The sequence below is a fragment of the Perognathus longimembris genome, chromosome 1 (genome assembly GCF_023159225.1).
Source record: "Perognathus longimembris pacificus isolate PPM17 chromosome 1, ASM2315922v1, whole genome shotgun sequence".
Taxonomy (NCBI): Eukaryota; Metazoa; Chordata; class Mammalia; order Rodentia; family Heteromyidae; genus Perognathus; species Perognathus longimembris.
The window spans coordinates 120850898-120873337 of record NC_063161.1 but is presented as its reverse complement, the minus strand read 5'-3'; the positions used below and the strand labels follow the sequence as shown (position 1 = coordinate 120873337).

Below are 22440 nucleotides of genomic sequence, written 5' to 3'. Positions count from 1 at the left end.
CAACGCCCCAGCGCTCCCCCTCCAGGCCGCACAGAGAACTACCGACCTCGCCATGGTCCACCTCCAGCTCCTCCTGACAACACTGGTGTTCTGCTTGCACCCTGCCTGCTCACCAGGCAGCGCAGTGCCCTGGAGCCCTGACCCAGAGCTCCAGCACATTCTTCAGCTTCTACAACAGCTGCAAATGATCCCCTCTCACCAATGCCTGGATGATAGGGAGAACTTCACGTTTACAATCCAGAAGACAGAAGCCACCAGTGTGAAGAGACTGATGCTCCAGCAGATCTTCAACATCTCCACGAGGGACCACCCACCCGCCCGGGACGGACAGGTCCTGAATGAGTTGCGCTCTAGGCTCCATCAGGGTCTGCAACGACTGGAGATGGCAAGGGAACAAAACGTGTCTTGTCCCAAGGCAGAACTTTCTGTGCGCAACTTTTTCAAAAGTCTCTTGAGTTACCTGCAGAGAAAGCGGTACAGCCCTTATGCCTGGGAGATTGTCAGAGCAGAAATCCACAGGTCCCTTTCTCGCATCAGCCAGTGGTACACAGAAGTCAGCAACTAGAGATCCCACTTAGGTGAATGTCTCTCAAGCAATTTCACTTTATCCTTAGCTGAACGGAATCTCCACTCAAATGTTTCCACGACTTTAAAAGTCCATCTACCACTATTTTTAAAGTGTGATGAAAATTATCCATTATGAGATTACTGAACTTTTTCAGAGGGAAGAAATTTATTATATTCTTTAATAAATAATGTTTTTAAATGTGACTTGTACATAGTTGTTAAATTTTGTTTGAGCATTTTCCATTTCCTAATTTCAAATACATATTGCTATGACAGATTCTCAAGGTACTCCAACGAAAGGCATTTTTCAGATAAGGTGATGTTACTGGGTCTAAAAATTAAAAAAAAAAAAAACTACCACTAATTAGGTAATAGAACAAACTCATCATTCCTGTAGAAGTGCTCCATGAGGAGATTCCTCATCAGTTGACTTGCCAGTTGCTCCATCCTCTATGTCATATGCCAAGAACCTGAACGCCAGATATCTGCTATTTTGGCTTGACATCTTCCACTTGTACATACAAATACTTCTATGGCATTTGATACTATTCTCCTCACTTAGAAATAAGAAAATTGTGTGGTGGATCTTTTGGAATGTGTTAAGGAGCCAAAGAAATATCACTTTTATCCATATTAAAAGGATCTGAATTTATTCCCATATGATATCATGTAGAAGAAATTGAGAGAGAAGTCTATTTAGTTGACACACAAGCAAAGAAGGATGGCTTTCTTAAATGAGCGATTTCTTCATTTTTTTACTATCTGTAGTAAAGACAAGTAAGGGAGAAAAGAAATCTTCTATTTTCTTGTTGCAGAAACATCATTTAAAATTTCCAACAGATGATTTAAACATTAGAGAATGTTATTCATCAATATTCACAGGTTCATTGACTTTTTTTTTTTTTTTTTTTTTGGCCAGTCCTGGGCCTTGGACTCAGGGCCTGAACACTGTCCCTGGCTTCTTCCCGCTCAAGGCTAGCACTCTGCCACTTGAGCCACAGCGCCGCTTCTGGCCGTTTTCTGTATATGTGGTGCTGGGGAATCGAACCTAGGGCCTCGTGTATCCGAGGCAGGCACTCTTGCCACTAGGCTATATCCCCAGCCCGAAACTCGTCATTTCTAACCCACCATTTGCACTTTTTATGTATAAAGCAATAATTTAGTTAATGTATACCAGTAGGGTTCAATACATGTGCATTTTTCAAATTCATCAGTTCCATTAAGTAAAAGAATGTAAGCCAATCAGGATGATAGAGGAAAAAAGATCGTGGTGAAAACAAGTGCTTGGGAAATGCCGCTCTAAACTGAAGCATGAAATCATAAATGAAAATAAAATAGAGAAGTAGAAAGTGAGAGGGGCATTCAGAAAGTGGAACCTTGCCCAGCCCCTACTTGAGCCAAGGGAGCAATCAAGGTCCTCACACTCCGCACAGCCAAAGCTTCAGCATCCGCACCTCAGCCACTCCAGCAGCACCTGCCCCATCCACAATGGCCCTGCCCTTGGTCTGCCTGGTGAGCCTGCTGATGCTCAGCTGCAGAGCAACCTGCTCCCTGGGCTGTGAGCTGCCTCCCACCCACAGCCTGGGAAACAAAAGAGCCTTGCTCCTCCTGGGACAGATGAGGAGAACCTCACTGTTCTCCTGCCTGAGGGACAGAAAGGACTTTGGATTCCCCCAGGAGGCCTTTGATGCAGAGCAGGTCCAGAAGGCTGAAGCCATCGCTGTGCTCCATGAGATGACCCAGCAGATCTACAGCCTCTTCAGCACAAAGAGCTGGCCTGCCCCTTGGGAGAAGAGCCTTGTGGCCACACTGTGCACTGGCCTCTCTGCCCAGCTGCATGAGCTGAGAGCCTGTGTGGCCAGGAAGGAGGGAGAGGAAGCGCCTGCCATGGTGCTTGAGGACTCCACGCTGGCTGTGAGGAGACACTTCCACAGGATCTCTCTCTACCTGCAGGAGAAGAAGTTCAGCCCTTGTGCCTGGGAGGTTGTCAGGGCAGAAATCATGAGATATTTCTCTTCATCAGCAAACCTTCTAGAAAGCATAAAGAGTGAAGAATGAGATCTCATCCTACATGGAAATGGCCTCACTGATGGAAGACAGTGTCTCCCTTCATGGGACTGTGCCATTTTCCAAAGTTGTCATTTCTGCTATGATTTGACATGACTTCAGTGACTTTCTTAAATTTTTTCAGAAGGGTTGGTTAAATGATGTTCAATTTTCTAGACTCTCTTCCCTTCTTCCACACAGATGTATCTATCCCTCTATTTACATATTTAATTACCAAATTTAAATTATGTTTATACTTATTATCATGTGTTATTTTATCTTGTGGTTTATATATGTAATTAATTTCTCAGTTTGTTCATTAAAGTTTTACTAAAGAATTTTATTGTATGTGTTTCACTCTCCACTTGAATCTTGCAGTGCTTGTGGAATCTTATCAAAGGAACGAAAATGGATTTCCATCACCTGTGCTTATTTTTCTCAAATTATCAGTGTCAATTGGTTTCTTCTTGTGCTGGAAATACTTTTCTCAGTAGAGTAATATTTGCACAACCTATATAAGGTGTATCTATGGATGAAATGCACTAAAAAGAAAATAACACTGATGTTCTCTGAAGCAGACTGTGTCCTGCTTTTAGGATATAGTTAAATGCCTAACATATGCAATTTCTTTTTTTTTCTTGTTTTTCTTCAGTGAAGGAAATATACAAATTAGAATCACACATAATCCATATAATATGAGCAGAAATTTGATCAAATAGTCACAGGAAAAGGTCGATTGTGGCATGGAGAACTTTCACAGGTTTAAAAAGACAGTAGACATCTAAGTGCATATGGTTGCTTCTAGCTGCATACATGAGTTTGCAATATACACAGATGACACTTTGTCAAGGTTAAGATTGTTAAACTGAGATCTTCTGATGGGAGTGTGGAAACTACATAGGGAGCAAAAGAAATTTCAATTTACCGTTCTCCAAGTGTTAAAATGAAAGGGAATAGAGCCGAAGGGAGTCAGAGTTATAAGAGCATCACATCAGAAGAAGCAGGGAGAAAGGAATGGGAATTTAAGAAAATCAAATGGCTTAGCAGAGGAACCAGTGGTGCAGGGAAGGTGTTGACTGATGCTGCCCACTGCTCTGGGAAAGTGGATGGCATTGGTACTATTGGGTCAACAAATTGCCAGATTAATAAGCAGAAAGCATAGGAGAATAGTCAGAAACAAGACAGGTCATGACTCTGAAGTGGAGAAGACAATAGTATCAAATACAATGTGAGCTCTTTCTTCTGTGCAGAACCTTCGATTTCTCTGTCTCTCTCTGTCTCGGTCTCGGTCTCCCCCCCCCCCTGTGTGTGTGTGTGTGTGTGTGTGTGTGTGTGTGTGTGTGTGTGTGTGTGTGTGTGACTGACTGTGTATATTCATAAGGACTTTTTGTTGTTTGACAATACTCAAGTTTGGAATCAATGTTTTCTGCTTTCTTGGCATTGCTTGCTAGCTGACACTCTACCTCCTCAGTCAAGGCTGCAACCTGGGTATTGGCTTGTTATTCCAAGAAGTGAACTTTTCGTTCTAGGCTGACTTCAAATTGCAGTGACCTAGACCTCATTCTCTTTAGGGGATAACATTACAAGTGTAATCCTGGAACAGATTTACAGATGACAGACAGATTTTAAAATGGCAAAATAATATATCCAACATTTTTTAAAATGCTACTTTAAACAGCACTTACAGTTTGTGAATTCAATATGCTGAAATAGAAATCAAAATCTTCATCAAAATTAACTACCGGGAGTGGGTGGATGACTTCTGTCGTCCTAGTGATTCAGGACCATGAGTTATGGTGATCGAAGTTCAAAGCCAGCCTGGACAGGGAAGTCCATGAGACTGTTATATCCAACTAGCTAATACAGAACCAGAAGTGGTGCTGTGGCTTGAAATTAGTTGAGTGCTAACTTTGAGTAAAATACCTCAGGGACAGGGCCCAGGCCCTGAGTTCAAGCCTCACCACCAACAATACTAAAAAAGAAGCCTAGAAATTTTAGCAACATAATTAAGTTAATTAAGTTAAAAGGAAAGAAGATGTGATACTATTCAAACAGAAATGTACTCATTCTCTAACTTGTATAACTATAACCTTTCTGTACATCAGCTTTACTATATGTATGTGTGTGTATATATGTATTATATATTTACACACATACAAGAATTAAGTTAATTGAGGTAGGGTGCAGGCAACTTATGACTATAAGCCTAGATACTCAGGAAGCTCATATGTGAGGGTCTTGGTTCACAGCCTGCCAGCACAGGAGAGTCCAACTTTTTTTCTACAATTAACTACCCCAAAAAGCCAGAGGTGGTGCTGTGGCTCCATCAGTAGAACAGTAACCATGAAAAGAAAGTTCAGGGAGAGTGCTTAGGCCCTAATTCAGGCCCAAAGACACACACACACACACACACACACACACACACACACACACACACACGCAAACACACACATACAGAACTATGTTGGATTATTATAGCATAGGTGCTTCCAAAACTGAGCAAGAATCAAAACTTATATAACTCATAAATAAAATAGAAGATGGGCCACTGAACAGCTTACTGAATGTTCAAAATATTTCATCAAATCCAAGTGAAAATACAGAAACATGGAAATACAGAGAGGCTTGAGTACAATTTCAATGTAATAAAACATTTAATTATGTTAACAAAGTCCACAATACACAACTTACAGTATTACCCATTACTCAGAATAAACAATTTGACACTGCTATTCCATTCTGCTTGGACTTATGTCAGATGCTGTGCATACTCTGCAATTCCCAGTTGGCTCATAAATTAAATGGCTTCAAAACATTAATAGAGTTGTCAATAGCAAATGTTCCTATGCATTTTTAGGTGCTTGGCAGAATATTTCCATGAAAGTAATACTGAATATAGTAGGGCAGTTAGCCATTTTCTTTAGTACATGTGACACTATTGTTTGCCTTTGTCTAAAATCCAGAGGAGTCAGCTTTGTACCTCCCTTAACTGATGCCCCGAAGTATGATTCCAAGAAAGCAGAATGCCTGTAGAAAAGTTAAAACTTTAACCTTCTTCCTTTAAGTGAAGAATTGGAGGCTGGCATAAACATCTAGGTTTGGCAATAAACATCTGGATATACTAGCAGAAGACCCATGGTGCTTTGTCGATGAGTCTAGCTCCTTTTCCTCCTTTCCTTAGAACTTAGACAAAGTTACATTATGCTTCATTGCTTTAAGAAACAATGAACAATTGCACTTTGAGGCAAGTGCTCTTGCCACTCGGACATCTTCCCAGCCCCAACAATTGCACTTTGATATTGGAGGTGGTACCTAGGATCCTTTGCCATACCAGCAATGTATGATTTCAAGCTGTGGCTTCTCCTGGGATGTTGATTCCTAAGTCTCTTTCCAGTCTTCTATTTTATAGTGAGCTTTTCCAATGGAGCCAGTATCTTGACTTCCTCAGATGGTGATTTTAGATCGTGGATGTGTTTGGAATACTTCATCCATACCTCCATATTTATGTTTTCCTCCAAAACTCTATAAATTGGCATAACACACCTACTCCTATTTGGAAGAGAGTAGGTATTTTCAAAGATGTATAGAATAGGAATTGATTTCCATTTCTTATGTATTTGTTTTGTGGTATTGTTTTCAAAAACATAACTCATACTAGTAGTTGTTGTTCAGATTAAGAAAGGAACTTTTGAGATAACCAGATTCTCTCTTATTTCTCTTTTGAAGAAAATCTTTCCCTTGTTTGCTTAGATTATTGACTAGACAGAGTCACAGACAAGATAAATTTCACAATCCTTCCAGTGACTGAATCCTTTAAGTTGATTAGTTAGATTCTCTCTTTTTCCTCATGGCTGATTCCAAATTTATGAATGAAGAAACTCATATACATGCTCCTGCAAAGAGGAGGAATTCACTAACGTAGGGATAGCTCTTCCTTGAATGTATTAGAAACAGCTATTTCCATTCCTTTGTGAAATTCACCATTGATCTCCAGTCCTCCCAAGTCTTTGCTACATTGAATTTTGCTATGAACACGTTGTCATTTGTGGTCATTGACTTGAAGATTATTGTTGAATAGTAGCCTTTTATTGTCTGTGATGCTAGGCATGCACTCTCCCACTTGACACCCTGCTCCCATGTCTCCATTTGCTTTGTTTATTTTAGTGGTAATATTTCAACTTCCTGCCTGGATAGGTCTGGTCTCTAGTCTTTCAGATCTCCACCTGCTGAGAGGACTGTCACAGGCTGCCATGTTTGACTGTCCTCTGTCATTTTTGCTTCAGTGATCACTTCCTTTCTTTTACTTTCATGAGAATCGAAAATATAGTTTTTATTTCAAGCCCACAAGCAGCTATGGTTTTTGCTTTCTAAGAAACTGTACAAGAGAAATAAAAAGTCAGATGCAATGGAAATTTTAACAAAGAACAATGCCTACCTAGTCTCTTTCTGTGTTCTCCTCTATGGAAATTACTTCACTATGAATCAGAATGCAGTTCCATGACAGGTGGACAAATTAGACCATCAAACCACCACCACTTAAAAAGTACAAAACTAAAACCGAGGTCTGAGAATATGGCTTAGTGGCAAGAGTGCTTGCCTCATATACATGAAGCCCTAGGTTCAATTTGCCAGCACCTCATATATAGAAAAACAGCCAGAAGTGGAGCTGTGGCTCAAGTGGCAGAGTGGTAGCCTTGAGTAAAAAGAAGCCAGGGACAGTGCTCAGGCCCTGAGACAAAGCCCAGGACTGGAAAAAAAAAAAGAAAGAAAGAAAGAAAGAAACAAAAACTGAGAATTAGAAACTTCTGAAGTAGTGAATGATGTTCCTTGTTGAAATTGCTCCAGTGCTTGAAGCTAGCAGAAGGAAAAGTCTAATGATCCCTTTTCTGCATTAATGGTCTTCAAACAGAAGTCAGCAAGTAGAGAAGAAGGTCATGTGTATGGCTCTTTCTAAGGAAGTTCTTTTTTTTTTTTTTTGGCCAGTCCTGGGGCTTGGACTCAGGGCCTGAGCATTGTCCCTGGCTTCGTCTTGCTCAAGGCTAGCACTCTACCACTTGAACCACAGCGCCACTTCTCACCATTTTGTGTATATGTGGTGCTGGGGAATCGAACCCAGGGCCTCATGTATACGAGGCAAGCACTCTTGCCACTAGGCCATATCCCCAGCCCAGGAAGTTCATTTTTGTCTCAACCCCAAAGGGAACTTGTACTCTGAAGATTTACTATCTGAACAATTACCTAAAATTAAACTGAGAATGTTTATAATAGTTTATATATTATACATTATGAATTTAGTAAAATATTTAGAGAATAGGAGCTCTATTTCCTTTCCTTTCCTTTCCTTTCCTTTCCTTTCCTTTCCTTTCCTTTCCTTTCCTTTCCTTTCCTTTTCTGTTAGTAATGGGGCTTGAATGCATTGCCTAATGGCTGTTCCTGAGACACAGTGCTATTTCCAGTTAAATGGTGGTTCATTGGAGGTAAGTGTTTCACAGGTTTTCCTGCCTGGCTGGTTTTGAAATGTGATCCTCAGATATCAGCCTCCTGGGTATGTAGGATTACATGTGTGATCCACCAGTACACAACCTCCATATTCAGAAATAATGACATAATTTATGAATTTATCTATTTGTTTAAATTCCTATACGTGGACTTCAAGTTGTAAGGTGTAAAACAACTTTTCTAAGAAAGATTTTTGAAGACATTATTTATTAAGACTTTTATATTGACATTGATAAGACTTAGTATAACAAAAAATAATCAGTTATGAAAATGTAATACAAATATATGTCTCATTCATACCGGTGCTCAATGCTGGATTTCCAGATTAGGTGACTTGTTGCTGGGCTCACTTCAGTGGAGGCCAGCACTATTTGAAAGACCGTAGGACTGTCTACTTTGGGCTTTGGCACCTTTAACACATAGCTCCAAATATGTCTGTGGTCTTTGCACACATTTTCCTATAGTCCATAGTTAAAACTGTGATTCAGATAAGGATAAACTCACAGACCACTATGTATAGGAGAAAATGTTTCCATCTATTTTTCTGGATTTGTTCTCACATGAAACCAGGATGTTAAGATGTGGTAAAGGAAACCCAGTTGGGAAGTTTGTGGACAGATACAATAATTCTTAAATGGAATCACTTTTCAATTTCACATTTTCTTCTAAAGCTATTCGTGTGTGTGTGTGTTTGTGCGAGTGTGCATGCATGCATACTCCCTGAGTTTTTTCAGTCTAGGCCAACGCTCTACTACTTGAGCCAAAGTTCTACTTCTGGCACTTTGGTATTTAATTAGGGTTAAGAATCTAACCTCTTCTAATGCTATTTAAGAGAAAAATTAGCCAATTATTTTATGACACAAATTTATTATAATAGTTATGGTTAAGTCTCAATGAATTCTATAATTTCATATCAGAAAAAGTGCTAAAGTATGGCGAGGTCTTGAAACACATAAGCTCAATTATTACCATGGAGAACAGGAGCATATGATCAGGCAACTGTGGGTACTGCAAGAACATGAAAACTAAAATGTACAGCGAGTCATCCATATTTCCAGAATTCTTTCTCAACTTCACATTCTAGCACTAAAATTAAAAAATTTAAACCATATCTCTACAACCAAATAATTGCTCTTTTAAAAATATTGCATATAATCTTCAACTATTAGTTTTGGAATTATGGAGAATTAAATATATCTCTGTGTCTACAATCCTCTCAAATAAATTTATTGGTCTTGGAATTACGTTTCTACTGTTATTATGATGATGATATTTCAGAACTGAATAAGACTCCCCCCCCCCCCATAGGAGGAAAGTTCATCTTCAGATACATGTGAACACACTTAAAACATTACAAGATTGAGTCCTTCCAAAGTCAACTCATATAAAATCTCATCTTTATTTACTTAATCTTCTTGGATTTCCTTGTATACATAATGATAAACCATGTTACTGAATTCATCAAAGACACAGACAATGTGGACAGGATTGTTGCTACCAACCTCCAGTAATAGAGGTCATTTTCTCCATTATACCTTGATGACATTTCATATATATATGTGGCCTCCAATGAATTCTTGAGTGCTTCTGACTGGGTTTGGCCTATGGGACTGAAGTACAAGTTCGTTGAATTTTATAATTTAATTGTATCGAGGTTTTTCCTCATCAGCAAATATACACACTACACTAAAGTAAATAATTTACAGGAAGAAAACATAATTTAAGAAAATTTGATTCCAGAGAAATACATGTGAGAGTACTTTATTGAGAACAAGTTAAGTACCAATGTACATTTTTTCAGAATGAAGTGCAGTATTATGTCTTCTGATGTGTGCTGGCTGTTTCTTTACTTCTTAGCCATGCCTCCAGTTCTATCCTGAGATAAGGTCACGATGGCTGCTTCACTCTATGCCTGGTCACTGCTTTGTAAACTTATTTTAGGTTTCCTGTCTTAAGTCGGATAGAGACAATTGCCACTCTGTCCTGATTCATCCTTGGAGATGGAGTGTCATGAACACTCTTTAGTGTTTCTCCTCAATCCATGATCCTTCTAGTCTCAGAGTCAAGTATGAGAGACTAGAACTCAGATAAAGTTTTAAATAGGAGAGTCTCCTTAAACTATTCTATAATCTATCCCAAGATGCATTCCAAGAAAAATTAAAATCTGCACACTTTGTAAAGTATTTTACAGGTATATAGTACAGCAATGTATTACCACATATAGGTGTTGTTGAATTTTCATGAGTGGTTTGCTTTATAAAAAAGATTAAGAGCAAGTGGAGGAATGGAGAGGGAAGCTAATAGAGTAAAGGAAATGGCAGGGAAATGCCACTCTGAAGCATGAAATCATAAATGAAAACAAAATAGAGAAGTAGAAAATGAAGGGAGGGCATTCAGAAAATGGAACCTAGCCCAGCCCCTACTTAAGCCAAGGTGGCCATCAAGGTCCTCACACACCGCACAGCCAAAGCTTCAGCATCCGCACCTCAGCCACTCCAGCAGCACCTGCCCCATCCACAATGGCCCTGCCCTTGGTCTGCCTGGTGAGCCTGCTGATGCTCAGCTGCAGGGCAACCTGCTCCCTGGGCTGTGAGCTGCCTCCCACCCACAGCCTGGGGAACAAAAGAGCCTTGCTCCTCCTGGGACAGATGAGGAGAACCTCACTGTTCTCCTGCCTGAGGGACAGAAAGGACTTTGGATTCCCCCAGGAGGCCTTTGATGCAGAGCAGGTCCAGAAGGCTGAAGCCATCGCTGTGCTCCATGAGATGACCCGGCAGATCTACAGCCTCTTCAGCACAAAGAGCTGGCCTGCCCCTTGGGAGAAGAGCCTTGTGGCCACACTGTGCACTGGCCTCTCTGCCCAGCTGCATGAGCTGAGAGCCTGTGTGGCCCGGGAGGAGGGAGAGGAAGCGCATGCCATGGTGCTTGAGGACTCCACGCTGGCTGTGAGGAGACACTTCCACAGGATCTCTCTCTACCTGCAGGAGAAGAAGTTCAGCTCTTGTGCCTGGGAGGTTGTCAGGGCAGAAATCATGAGATACTTCTCTTCATCAGCAAATCTTCTAGAAAGCATAAAGAGTGAAGAATGAGATCTCATCCTACATGGAAATGGCCTCACTGATGGAAGACAGTGTCTCCCTTCATGGGACTCTGCCATTTTCCAAAGTTGTCATTTCTGCTATGATATGACATGACCTTAGTGAATTTGTTAGTTGTTTTCAGAAGTGATGGTTAAATTGTGTTCAAGTTTCTAGACTCTTCCCTTTCATATATATAGATATATCTATCCCTGTTTACATATTTATTTATCTAACTATTTATCAGACAAATTAGTTTTACTCATATTACCATGTATACCTTTACATTGTGGTTTATATATGTAATTAATTTCTTGGTTGCTTATTAAATTTTTTCTAAAGAAGTTTCTTGTACATGTTGATTTTCACTATGCTTAGTCCAGTAGGAAATGAAGAAAAATCTAATGAAATTGTGATAGAGAAATGGCAGACTGTGGCACGGAGGACTTTCAGAGAGGCAGAAACGTGAAAATGGACAGTAGATATCTAAGCCCCTATGAGGATGTAAGGAGCAAAGGAAACTTAAATTTACCATTATTCCAATTCTAAAACAAAGAGCAATAGAGTCCTTGGGAGTCAGAGGCGTGAGAGCATCACATTAGTAGAACAAGGGAGAAAGGAAAGATATTTAAGAAAATCCACTTGCTTAGCACAGGAAGCAGTGGTGCAGCGAAGGTGTGGACTGACCCTGCCACTGCTCTGGGAGCGTGCATGGCACGCATTAGTAATCTTCACTTTGTATGATGGGTCTTTCCAATGGAGCCATTATCCCAACTCTTTCTCAGGTGGTGATCAGAGACCATATGTGTGTTTGGAATACTTCATACAACCCTCCATAGTTAGGTATTTCTCTAAAACTGTCTAGATGAGCACAATGCAAACAGTCTTATGTGGAAGAGAGCAAATACATACAAAGATGCTTGGAACATGAATTGGTTTATTATTCTTATGTTTTCATTTTCGTGATATTGTTTTGAAAATATAATTCTTACTAGTGATTTTAGTACTATTCAGCTTAAGAGAAAAACTTTTGCTATTCCCTCTTATTTTTCTGTCTGAAGTCAGTCTTTCCAGTTAGTGAGTAGATTATTGACTAGGTGGAGTCTCAGATGAGATAACATTCACCACCCTCCCAGGGACAGGGGACCTTGAGTTGACTGGTTTGATTTTCCATTTTCTCCTCATGACTTCTCCCAAATACATTAATGAGAAAAAAGTCATGTACTTGATCTTGCAAAAATGAGGCAGTTCACTACCCTAGGTATAGCTCTTCCTTCACTGTATTAGAAAGCAATTTCTTAGCCTTTCTGAAATTCAGCATTAATCTTCAGTGGTTCCAAGTCTTTGGTACATTTAATTTTGCTATGAACACTTTGTGATTTGTGATTATTTACTTAAAAATTGTTGTCAGGACCAGTAATTGCTAGTATGAAATTTCCCACTGGCGCTCTGCTTCCATAGCTCCATTTGCTTTAGCCATTTGGAAGGATAGTATTTCAACTTCCTGCCTGGCCAGGTCTGACCTCTAATCCTCCAGATCTCCACCTGCTGAGACCTGGGAAGATCATCCCAGGCCGCCCTGCTTGGTTCTACTTTGTCATTTGGGCTTTAGAGATCACTTACCTTCTTTCACTTTCATGACAATTGAAATTATAATTTTTGTTTTAGCCCACAAACAACTAGGGATTTTGCTTTCTAAGAAACTGCAAAAGAGAAATGCTAAGTCATATGTAATGGAAATTTTAACAAAGAGCAGGGCCACCCAGTCTTTGTTTGTTTTTCTCTATGGAAATTACCTCACCATGAAACAGAATGCAGCAACACAACAGGTGGACACAAGTAGACCATTCAACCATGCGGCTTTAAAGACACAAAATTAAAATAAAAAATAGAAAGTAGAAGTCATTGAAGTAGTGAGTCATTTTTCTTGTTGAAATAACTCCTGTGTGGAGGACTTATCAGAAGGAAAATCTAAAGATTCCTTTCTCACATTAATGGTCTCCAAACAGAAGTCAGCAAGTGGTGAAGGAGGTTTTATGTATGGCTTTCTCTAAACATGTTCATATTTTTTCCTGAAACCAAAGGAGCTTGCACTCAGAAGTTTTTGCTGTCTGAGAAAAAGACCTGGAACCAAACTCAGAATGTTTTAAAATATTGCATACATTATACATTGTGAATTTACTAAAATATGTAAAGAACAAAAGCTCTATTTTCTTAAATAATGACATAATTTTTTTTTATTTGTTTAAAGTCTTGTAAGTTGACTTCAGGCTATAAGGTGTGAAATGTAAGTTTTAGAGGAAAGATTGTTGAAGATATTACTTATTAAAGACTTTTTACTGACATTGAAAAGACCTACTCTACAAAAAAAAATTTAAAAACTGCTATCAGTCTTGACATCATATTACAAATGTATCTTTCATGCATATAAGTATTCATTGCTGGGTTTCTTGATCAAATGACTCGTTGGTTGGCTCCCCTCAGTGGAGACCAGCACTTTTCCAAGGACCATAGAACTATCTGCTTTGGGCTTTGTTATATTTCACACATGGCCCCAAATACAACTGTGGTCCTTGACCATACTCTTCTATATTTACAGGTAAAGAAGTATGTTGCTACAGATAAAGGTAAATCCCCAGGCCACGATGTATAGGAAAAATATTTCCATGCATTTTTAATTGGTCTCTATTCATTCTCATATGACACCAAGATGTGAAGATGAGGAAAATGAACTCCAGTTGGGTGATTTGTGGGCAGAGGAGACAAGTTTTTTCAATGAGACCACTCTTCAAGTTTTTTTAAAATTTTCTGATGATATTTCTCTCTCTTGTTCTCTCTCTCTCTCTCTCTCTCTCTCTCTCTCTCTCTCTCTCTGTGTGTATGTGCAAGTGCATGCAGGAGTGAGCACATGCGGGTACTGCAGCTTGAACTCAGATTCTGGGCCACTATTTCTGAGCTTTTTCATTCAAGGCTAGTGCTCTACTACTTGGGCCACAGCTTTACTTCTGGCTCTTTTTGGTGTTTAATTGGAGATAAGAATATCACAGACTTTCCTGTTCTAATGCTGTTTTTTTTCATTTTTCATTTATTTTATGATTTTTTAAATTTTATTTTGGTGTTGATACAGAGAGGGATTACAGTCACCAGTAATGAGTACAATTCTTTTTAACCATGTCTTCTCTTCTGTCATTCTCTCATTATTTTTCCCTCCTGTCCCCACCCACACAATATAACAGTTCATTTACCACATGGTGTCTAGTGAGTAGGATTGTTGTACTTTATCAACCTTCTTTGACTTTTTTTGTAAACTCAATCCCCCCCCAACCAAACAAGAACAAAGGAAAAGAAAATGAAAACAGCAACAATGGCAACTAAAAATATCTCTTGTCTCCTTTTCTTGGAGTTCATTGCATGGAGTATTATTTTTTTCAAATTTTTACTATCAAACTGATATACAAAGACATTACAAGGAATGTATCCAATGCCTAACGTATGAAACTGTAACCTTTCTGTATATCAGTTTGATAATGCTGTTTTAAGAGGAAAATTAGCCACTCATTTTGCAGCGCACAAAAATAATACTAGTTTATTCTGGCTGCATTCCACAACTTAACCTGAGGGATAATGCCAAGTGTATAAGGAGAAGGTCTTGAAATACCTAAGGTTAATTATTTTCAGAGGCGTAAGGGAAGAATATGACGAGATAGCCTTCTGTGAGTCCCGGAGGATCACATAAACTAAAATATACAGTTAGTCTTCCATATTTTGATCATGCCTTCTCAACTTCACATTCTGGACATTAAAATGCAAATGAAAAACAAAATCCCTTCAAATAAGTAGCTGTTCTTTTATTAAAAAAAGACATTTTGCATATAATCTTCATTGATAAAGTTCAAAGTCATGGGGATTTAAAAGTATCTCCAGGGGCTGGGGATATAGCCTAGTGGCAAGAGTGCCTGCCTCGGATACACGAGGCCCTAGGTTCGATTCCCCAGCACCACATATACAGAAAACGGCCAGAAGCGGCGCTATGGCTCAAGTGGCAGAGTGCTAGCCTTGAGTGGGAAGAAGCCAGGGACAGTGCTCAGGCCCTGAGTCCAAGGCCCAGGACTGGCAAAAAAAAAAAAAAAAAAGTATCTCCACAGCTATAACCTTCTCAAATATACCTTGTATTTATCAGAATTATGATTGCACAATGATTATAATGATGTTCTTTCTGTTGAATAGTGACTAAGCTCCCCTCAATAAGATGAAAGTTAGTCTTTATATGTATGTGAACACACTTTACATATTGCATGTCTTACGGTCTCCAAAGTTCACTCTAATAAAATCTCATTCTTTTTAGTTTATTTCATTTTTGTGCATTACCTTTTGTATCCAATGAGAAACCTTGTCACAAAAGTCATAAGGGACACAGAGAATGTGAGCAGAATCCTTGATACAAACCTCTAGCGAGACAGGTGGAGATTTTTCCATGACATCTTTGATCACTGTCAACCTATACAATGAGCCACCAATGACTATATTTTGGTATCCCTATGTATTTAAACATGAGTACTTATGACTGGGCTTGGCCTATGGGAGTGAAAGCACAGCATGGTTGTATTTTATTATTTAATTCTACTAAAGTCGTTCAATGCATTCATGATTATATCACATTCTAAATAGGAAAAATGTGAAATAAGATGAAGCTCTAGCAGACACAGAAGGCAATAATTATTTCTCACATAAAACAATGTTATTTTCAGCATGAATATTTTTGAAGTTTACGAAGGAAAATAAATATACTTTTGAAAGAAAATGAACAATATTTTGAATTTTTGAAAGAAATTTTCTGGACTATTTGTATGGGTATTATATATTTTATTCACACATGTATAAGTTGAATATATACTCTGGATTCATTGCAATTTATATAAGTACATGTATTACACTAAAAGTAAATAAATCACAAAATACTTCATGAAGAAATTAAAACAAGTTATAACAGGTCAATTCCAATCAAATGAACATAATAGTACTCTATTGAGATCCAGCTAAATGTCAATGTCTTTTCTTGTCCCAGGGGAAGGGCAGTTCTTTACTGTGGTTGAACTCAGGACTTCACATGTGCCTGGAGGTTTTTTGCCAATTAGCCATGCCTTCGGTACTCCTATGAAATAGAATCTTGTTGGCTGCCTCAAGTGTATACCTGGTGCTTGATAACTGATTTGTCCACTTATTTAAGGTGTCATGTTATAGGAGGAATAGAGAGGATTGCTGCAATGCCCAGATTCATAGTTTGAGCTGGAGTGTCATAACCACTTCTCTAGTGTCGGCCTCAAACCATGATCCAGAATGAAGTATGGGTGATTGACACTCAGATAAACTTCTATATTCAACAGTCACCTTAAACTATTTTGTAGTCTATCCTAAGATGCACTCAATGAAAAATTAAAATTTGCAGTTTTTTTAAAGTATAATTCAAAGATGTAGCTAGACTACAGTAATATATTAGCACATATGAGTTTTGCTGACTTTAATCAGGGGTTCTATTAGAAAAAAAACTATCTAAGAATGTGTGGGGCACGAGAAGGGAAACCAACGGAGGAAAGATAGTAGTTGGGAAATGCCGCTCTAAATTGAAGCATGAAATCATAAATGAAAACAAAATAGAGAAGTAGAAAATGAAGGGAGGGCATTCAGAAAATGGAACCTGGCCCAGCCACTACTTAAGCCAAGGGGGCCATCAAGGTCCTCACACACTGCACAGCCAAAGCTTCAGCATCCGCACCTCAGCCACTCCAGCAGCACCTGCCCCATCCACAATGGCCCTGCCCTTGGTCTGCCTGGTGAGCCTGCTGATGCTCAGCTGCAGGGCAACCTGCTCCCTGGGCTGTGAGCTGCCTCCCACCCACAGCCTGGGGAACAAAAGAGCCTTGCTCCTCCTGGGACAGATGAGGAGAACCTCACTGTTCTCCTGCCTGAGGGACAGAAAGGACTTTGGATTCCCCCAGGAGGCCTTTGATGCAGAGCAGGTCCAGAAGGCTGAAGCCATCGCTGTGCTCCATGAGATGACCCGGCAGATCTACAGCCTCTTCAGCACAAAGAGCTGGCCTGCCCCTTGGGAGAAGAGCCTTGTGGCCACACTGTGCACTGGCCTCTCTGCCCAGCTGCATGAGCTGAGAGCCTGTGTGGCCCGGAAGGAGGGAGAGGAAGCACCTGCCATGGTGCTTGAGGACTCCACGCTGGCTGTGAGGAGACACTTCCACAGGATCTCTCTCTACCTGCAGGAGAAGAAGTTCAGCCCTTGTGCCTGGGAGATTGTCAGGGCAGAAATCATGAGATACTTCTCTTCATCAGTGGACTTGCTAGTGTATTTGAGAAGCCACTGAAAATATACACCATCTGTACTTGGAATCTGCGTTCAGTAAATTATTCATTTGTTTCAGAAGTATTTAGCAACATTGTATTCAACACTGTGGCGATTACTAGTTTCTTAAGGCATATATATGTATCTATCTAAATATTTATTCATTTATTTAACTGTAAAGTTTAAATTATTTTGTGAATGTAGTATAATGTGCTACCTTACGTTGCATTTCTTATAATAAAACAATATATTTGTATTCAATCTGTTCAAGTTCTCTTCATCCATACAAGTTTTCAATAAAATATCTCATAAGTTCTATGTCTGTACATTATATTTTTGTTGATATTCAAGTTTGAGCTTAGAACCTTGTCCTGGCTAGACAGACGACTTACTGTTGAGCCATTGCTGCTTTCTTCTGGTTATTTTGGAATTATGGTTACATTTCCATCATTGTATTCCTGGACTGTGATCCACCTATTCTTTTGCCTGACCCCCATCATTATTGGGCTAGTAGATGCATGCCACTGCATACAGCTTCCTCATGTGGTATGAGACACAGATTTTTCTGTTATCGCTGGGCTGAGCCACAATCTTTCCATTCTAAGCCATCCAACTATAAGCATAAAACAACAGCACTGGGTTTTTATATTGTTTATTTTTATTGTCATTTTGTCGTGATTGTTGTTGGTACTGGAGTTTTAATTCATGGCATCACCTTTGCTAGGTAGGTATTCTCCCTCTGAACCACACCTGCAACCTGACCTTGACCTCTAAATACTAGGAAAGAGTAAAAGAGCCCATACTGACACAGAGGTAGAGCAGCACAAGTGCAGCTACCACCCAGCCAAGGGAAATGATCCTGGGGGTGTGGTGAAGAAGAAAACAAGTTTAAAAATGGGATACCCCACTTAGAACTCATAAAGACAGAGTTGGAGGACTTTGTTTTCCTTCAACCTTTAAGGTTATCTTTCATCATAATCACGATCTGCCTGAAAGTGTCTTTCATTGTATAAAATATGTTTTTCATTTGAAACTATTTCTTACAATTTTTTTCTTAACTTGTAGTCAACAAGTTTTATGATGATGTGCTTTGTTCATTTTTGTTCTTGTTTGGTGTTAATTTACTCCTGTTTTTGTTACTTTGGGCTCATTTAGCTTCCTGTTTCCACTGGTAGTTTTTGTTGTTGTTTCTGTCTAATTTAGACCATTATCGGACATTATTTCTCCTATTTTGAGGATTGGTTTCCCTCCCTCTCTCCTGGCTCTTCAAGTGCCTGAGGCCCTTATAAAGTCTAGGCTTTTGTTCACACACATGCTGTTGTTGTGCCTTTGTCTCTACATTTACACATAAAGTTTGCATTTTAGGTTTGTAGGACCCACCTCAGAGAGTTCAGTGTTTCTATTTATATCTTCCATTATTCTCTTCAGTAAACCTTCAGTAAAAAAGTCAGGCTAATTTTTCAGTTCAAGAGGTTTTTTTTTTTCTCTCTCTCTTTACTTAATGTCACAACCCCTGAGCTGCTTGTTGCCAAGTGATGTTTCATCATTTTTGCCAGTTTTGTTTACTAGTGATATAGTGTACTCAAACCATCCTAACATAATAGTACTGAATCCTTTTTAAAACTCCAATCTTATGTCAGTTGTGCATATCTGTAGCATTTGATTTTTATCTATCATGCTCTTACCATGTTCCATGCATATTTCTAGTAGATATCCTCAATTCTAGGTCTCCACTACAGTATCAGCAGAGAGAGTTTAGATTGACCTTCCTATAAGGTCCTAGCACTTGTTTTAAAACCACTATTTTGAACACTACTTCTACCATTTAACATCACATCTATCTTTTATCCTAAATCTAGTCATCACTACTAGGTAAGGATTTTAGGAAGTAAATATTAAATAATCTGGATTTCCCTTGGGTTCCATAGCTTTTATCTTTATTTTAAAAACATATCTCACTTTCTACTCTGAGTAGATATATAAAGAATTGTTTCCATTGTTTATTTTTTCTTGATTAAATTAAGACTCAATTTATATATAGGGTAACATTTTCATAAAAGTCATAATCTTTAGGGAGTAATAAGGATCAACTTGCAATGAATATAATTGGCTGAGACATTCCTTTCATAATGCAGAAAAATTAAACTGAATTAAAATGCTTCTCATCACCAATATCTAAAGGGAAAAATTAAATTGGGTGAAAACCAATTTTATTGTGTTAGTTTTTCAAATCATACTATAACATTCATCAATAAGTGAGAGAAAGCAAGAGTTCCCTGTAATTTTATTAAGAATATGTCAGAATTCCAAAATATAAGGCTAGAGTAGTTACTTATAGTGTGTAAAGTAGAATTCAATGTTGATTCCAGATTTTGCCAGCACATACACCTGATCCTGATGGCTCACAACCTGCTAGCGCCTCAATGTTCACAAATATAAAAGAAGGTGGAAATATTCCTATGGTTGCCTTTGACAGCACTTAGCAGAGTATCTTCCACTGAGTGAAGAATGAGTGTTGACCACTTTGCTCTTATTTATTCAGAGATCTCTTTAAGAATAGTAAACTCTCCTCTTTAACTGACAGTAATATGCAAAACAGTCAAAAAAAGAGAAATAAAACTTGTCATAGAGAAAGCTCACATGAAATACATTTGAAGATAGGTCCTTAAAGTTAATATTCAATCAGAAAGTTGACATTATACAGAAATTAGTGTCCTAAACTGAATTTGCAGTGCAGGTCTACATCTACTTAATATACATATATACATGAATTATGTTTTTTATGTAACATGTACTATAGAATATACACTAGTAAGTAACATATAGTGCATAATATATGCACGTATGTGTATATATGCAGCAAGCAACACACACAGCCATATTATTTCAATTGCAGATTGTGAAACCTGCCACCATCCCCCCACTTCTGTTTTCCTGCACCCCCTCTTCCACGGCGATATCTCAGCAGTTTCCTCCCCGCCGGGTGCAGAAGCCCCCGCTGCCCTCCTCCTCTTCTCAGGAGCCTGCTCATTCACACAGCTGCCTCTGCGCTAGCTCAGTGTACACCACCAACTGAAGGCAAAGGTGCAGTGAAAGTTCCACTTCCAGTTCGTCAGGTACTCATGTATGAAAAAGGCTTTTTCCTTTCCTGGAAAATACTTCGGAAATGAGGAAATGTCTTCTAGTTATGATGATGTAAGTGTGTGTGTGTGTGTGTGTGTGTGTGTGTGTGTGTGTGTGTGTGTGTGTGTGTGTGTGTGTGTGTGTGTGTGTGTAAAGGAAACAAAGCAGAATCTTTGTGCCGTGAACTATTACAACATTGACAAGGGGAGGCGCGCCACCTACCGTCCATGGCGGTCAAAGACAGCCCAAGTGTAGCTATCAGGTTTAAGAATTCAGTGGTGGATTTTGCTCTAGTGCTAAAACTGGTCTCTTTCCTAGAGATAACTGGGTTCAATAATAGAAGAGTCTATTACTTCCACGTCCTTTTATGAGGGGACGGAGCCTTTCATCTATGGCAGGTCATGTCCTTTTTAGGCAAAGGAGAGCTTTGTGGGAAGAAACAATTTGTCTTAGGCTCTCTTTCTCCGGTTATTAGCCTTTTATCAACAAACTCTGAATCTGATGTAACCCCATTGTAATTCTCAGGAAAAGCCTCTGGAGTGAACGGTTAAACTCAGCAGACCACTCACTTCCACTGACCCTAAAGTTAAGAACAGTTTCCTGTAGAAAGATTTTTCCATCCTGGTCTGGGAATATGGTCTAGTGGCAAGAGTGCTTGCCTCCTATATATGAAGCCCTGGGTTCAATTCCTCAGCACCACATATGTAGAAAATGGCCAGAAGTGGCGCTTTGGCTCAAGTGACAGAGTGCTAGCCTTGAGCAAAAAGAAGCCAGGGACAGTGCTCAGGCCCTGAGTTCAAGGACCAAGACTGGCAAAAAACAAACCACAAAACAGCAACAACAACAAAAAACAACAACTGGCTTCTGAAAGATTTTTCCATCCTTTTGTATGCTGCCTACTTGATATCCCATTGATGTATTTGGTAGTTGAACTGATTTATGATTTCCTTTTGTTCTGTCACTGTGGTGAAGCATGTCTTCCAACGGAGCATGTGCTCAGGGTGACCTGAATTTGTGTTCTTGGGCCTGCTCAACTCATATTTAAGCAGAACAAACTATTTCTTATTCTCGCCTACAAGAGGGAGAAAATCGAAGTGGGTACTGAGAACACAATGCTCATCGCCCAGAATCCTGAACACACCAATATCCCTAGCACGGATGACATTGGGACTGCAGCAGAGACTGTAGTTAGCAAAATTGAGGCAGACAGGAAGAAATTTCTAATGGCAAAAGCACTTGGTGAAAATGCATTGATTTAACTTTGTTCATTAAAAAGAGGACACGATTGAATTAGGCATTTTGTTTTTTAACATTCTGTGTAGTAGAATATATTCTGTTTAGATATATTTAGAATTTGGGACCTTTCCTGGTGATAAAGGTTCAGGAAAGACATCAATATATATAAGTGAAAATTTAGAACCATTCATCATTAATATGAGTAGCTAAATACCATTATTATGAGAGCTTATCACAACTATTTTAATGATAGGGATTGCTTTTAATGTAACAAAAAGTAGATAAACAAAATACTTGTTTCTTTTCTTTTAAGAGAACTCCAGTACAGCCTGTGAAGGGTTATCTACACTCTATTGCTGCAATTGTATGTGAAAGAAATACTTATTTGCCAACGAAGTGAATTGAATGACCAAAGCCACTTCCCTTTCACTTTCAAAAAAATCACACTACACAGTTTTCATTTTGCCTATATGTAACTATGCAGTTTTGCTTTCTAGGAAAGTTTGAAATGGGGGAGAAAAATCTTATGTCTTAGCTGGA

At 39.1% G+C, this 22440-nt stretch overlaps 3 protein-coding genes across 3 annotated transcripts; all 3 read left to right on the top strand.

The window, feature by feature from the left end:
• The first annotated feature begins 2055 nt into the window (after positions 1-2055).
• LOC125355696 (interferon alpha-3-like) lies at positions 2056-2625 on the top strand. The gene has a single exon (XM_048352134.1). The coding sequence runs from the start codon at positions 2056-2058 to the stop codon at positions 2623-2625; it is 570 nt and encodes a 189-aa protein (XP_048208091.1).
• An 8006-nt stretch (positions 2626-10631) lies between these two features.
• LOC125355685 (interferon alpha-3-like) lies at positions 10632-11201 on the top strand. The gene has a single exon (XM_048352127.1). The coding sequence runs from the start codon at positions 10632-10634 to the stop codon at positions 11199-11201; it is 570 nt and encodes a 189-aa protein (XP_048208084.1).
• Positions 11202-16996: 5795 nt separating this feature from the next.
• Positions 16997-21923, top strand: LOC125352688 (interferon alpha-3-like). Its single transcript, XM_048347950.1, has 3 exons — positions 16997-17544; positions 20561-20657; positions 21744-21923. Exons 1-3 carry the CDS (start codon positions 16997-16999, stop codon positions 21921-21923), a joined length of 825 nt encoding a protein of 274 aa, XP_048203907.1.
• Positions 21924-22440: the final 517 nt, after the last annotated feature.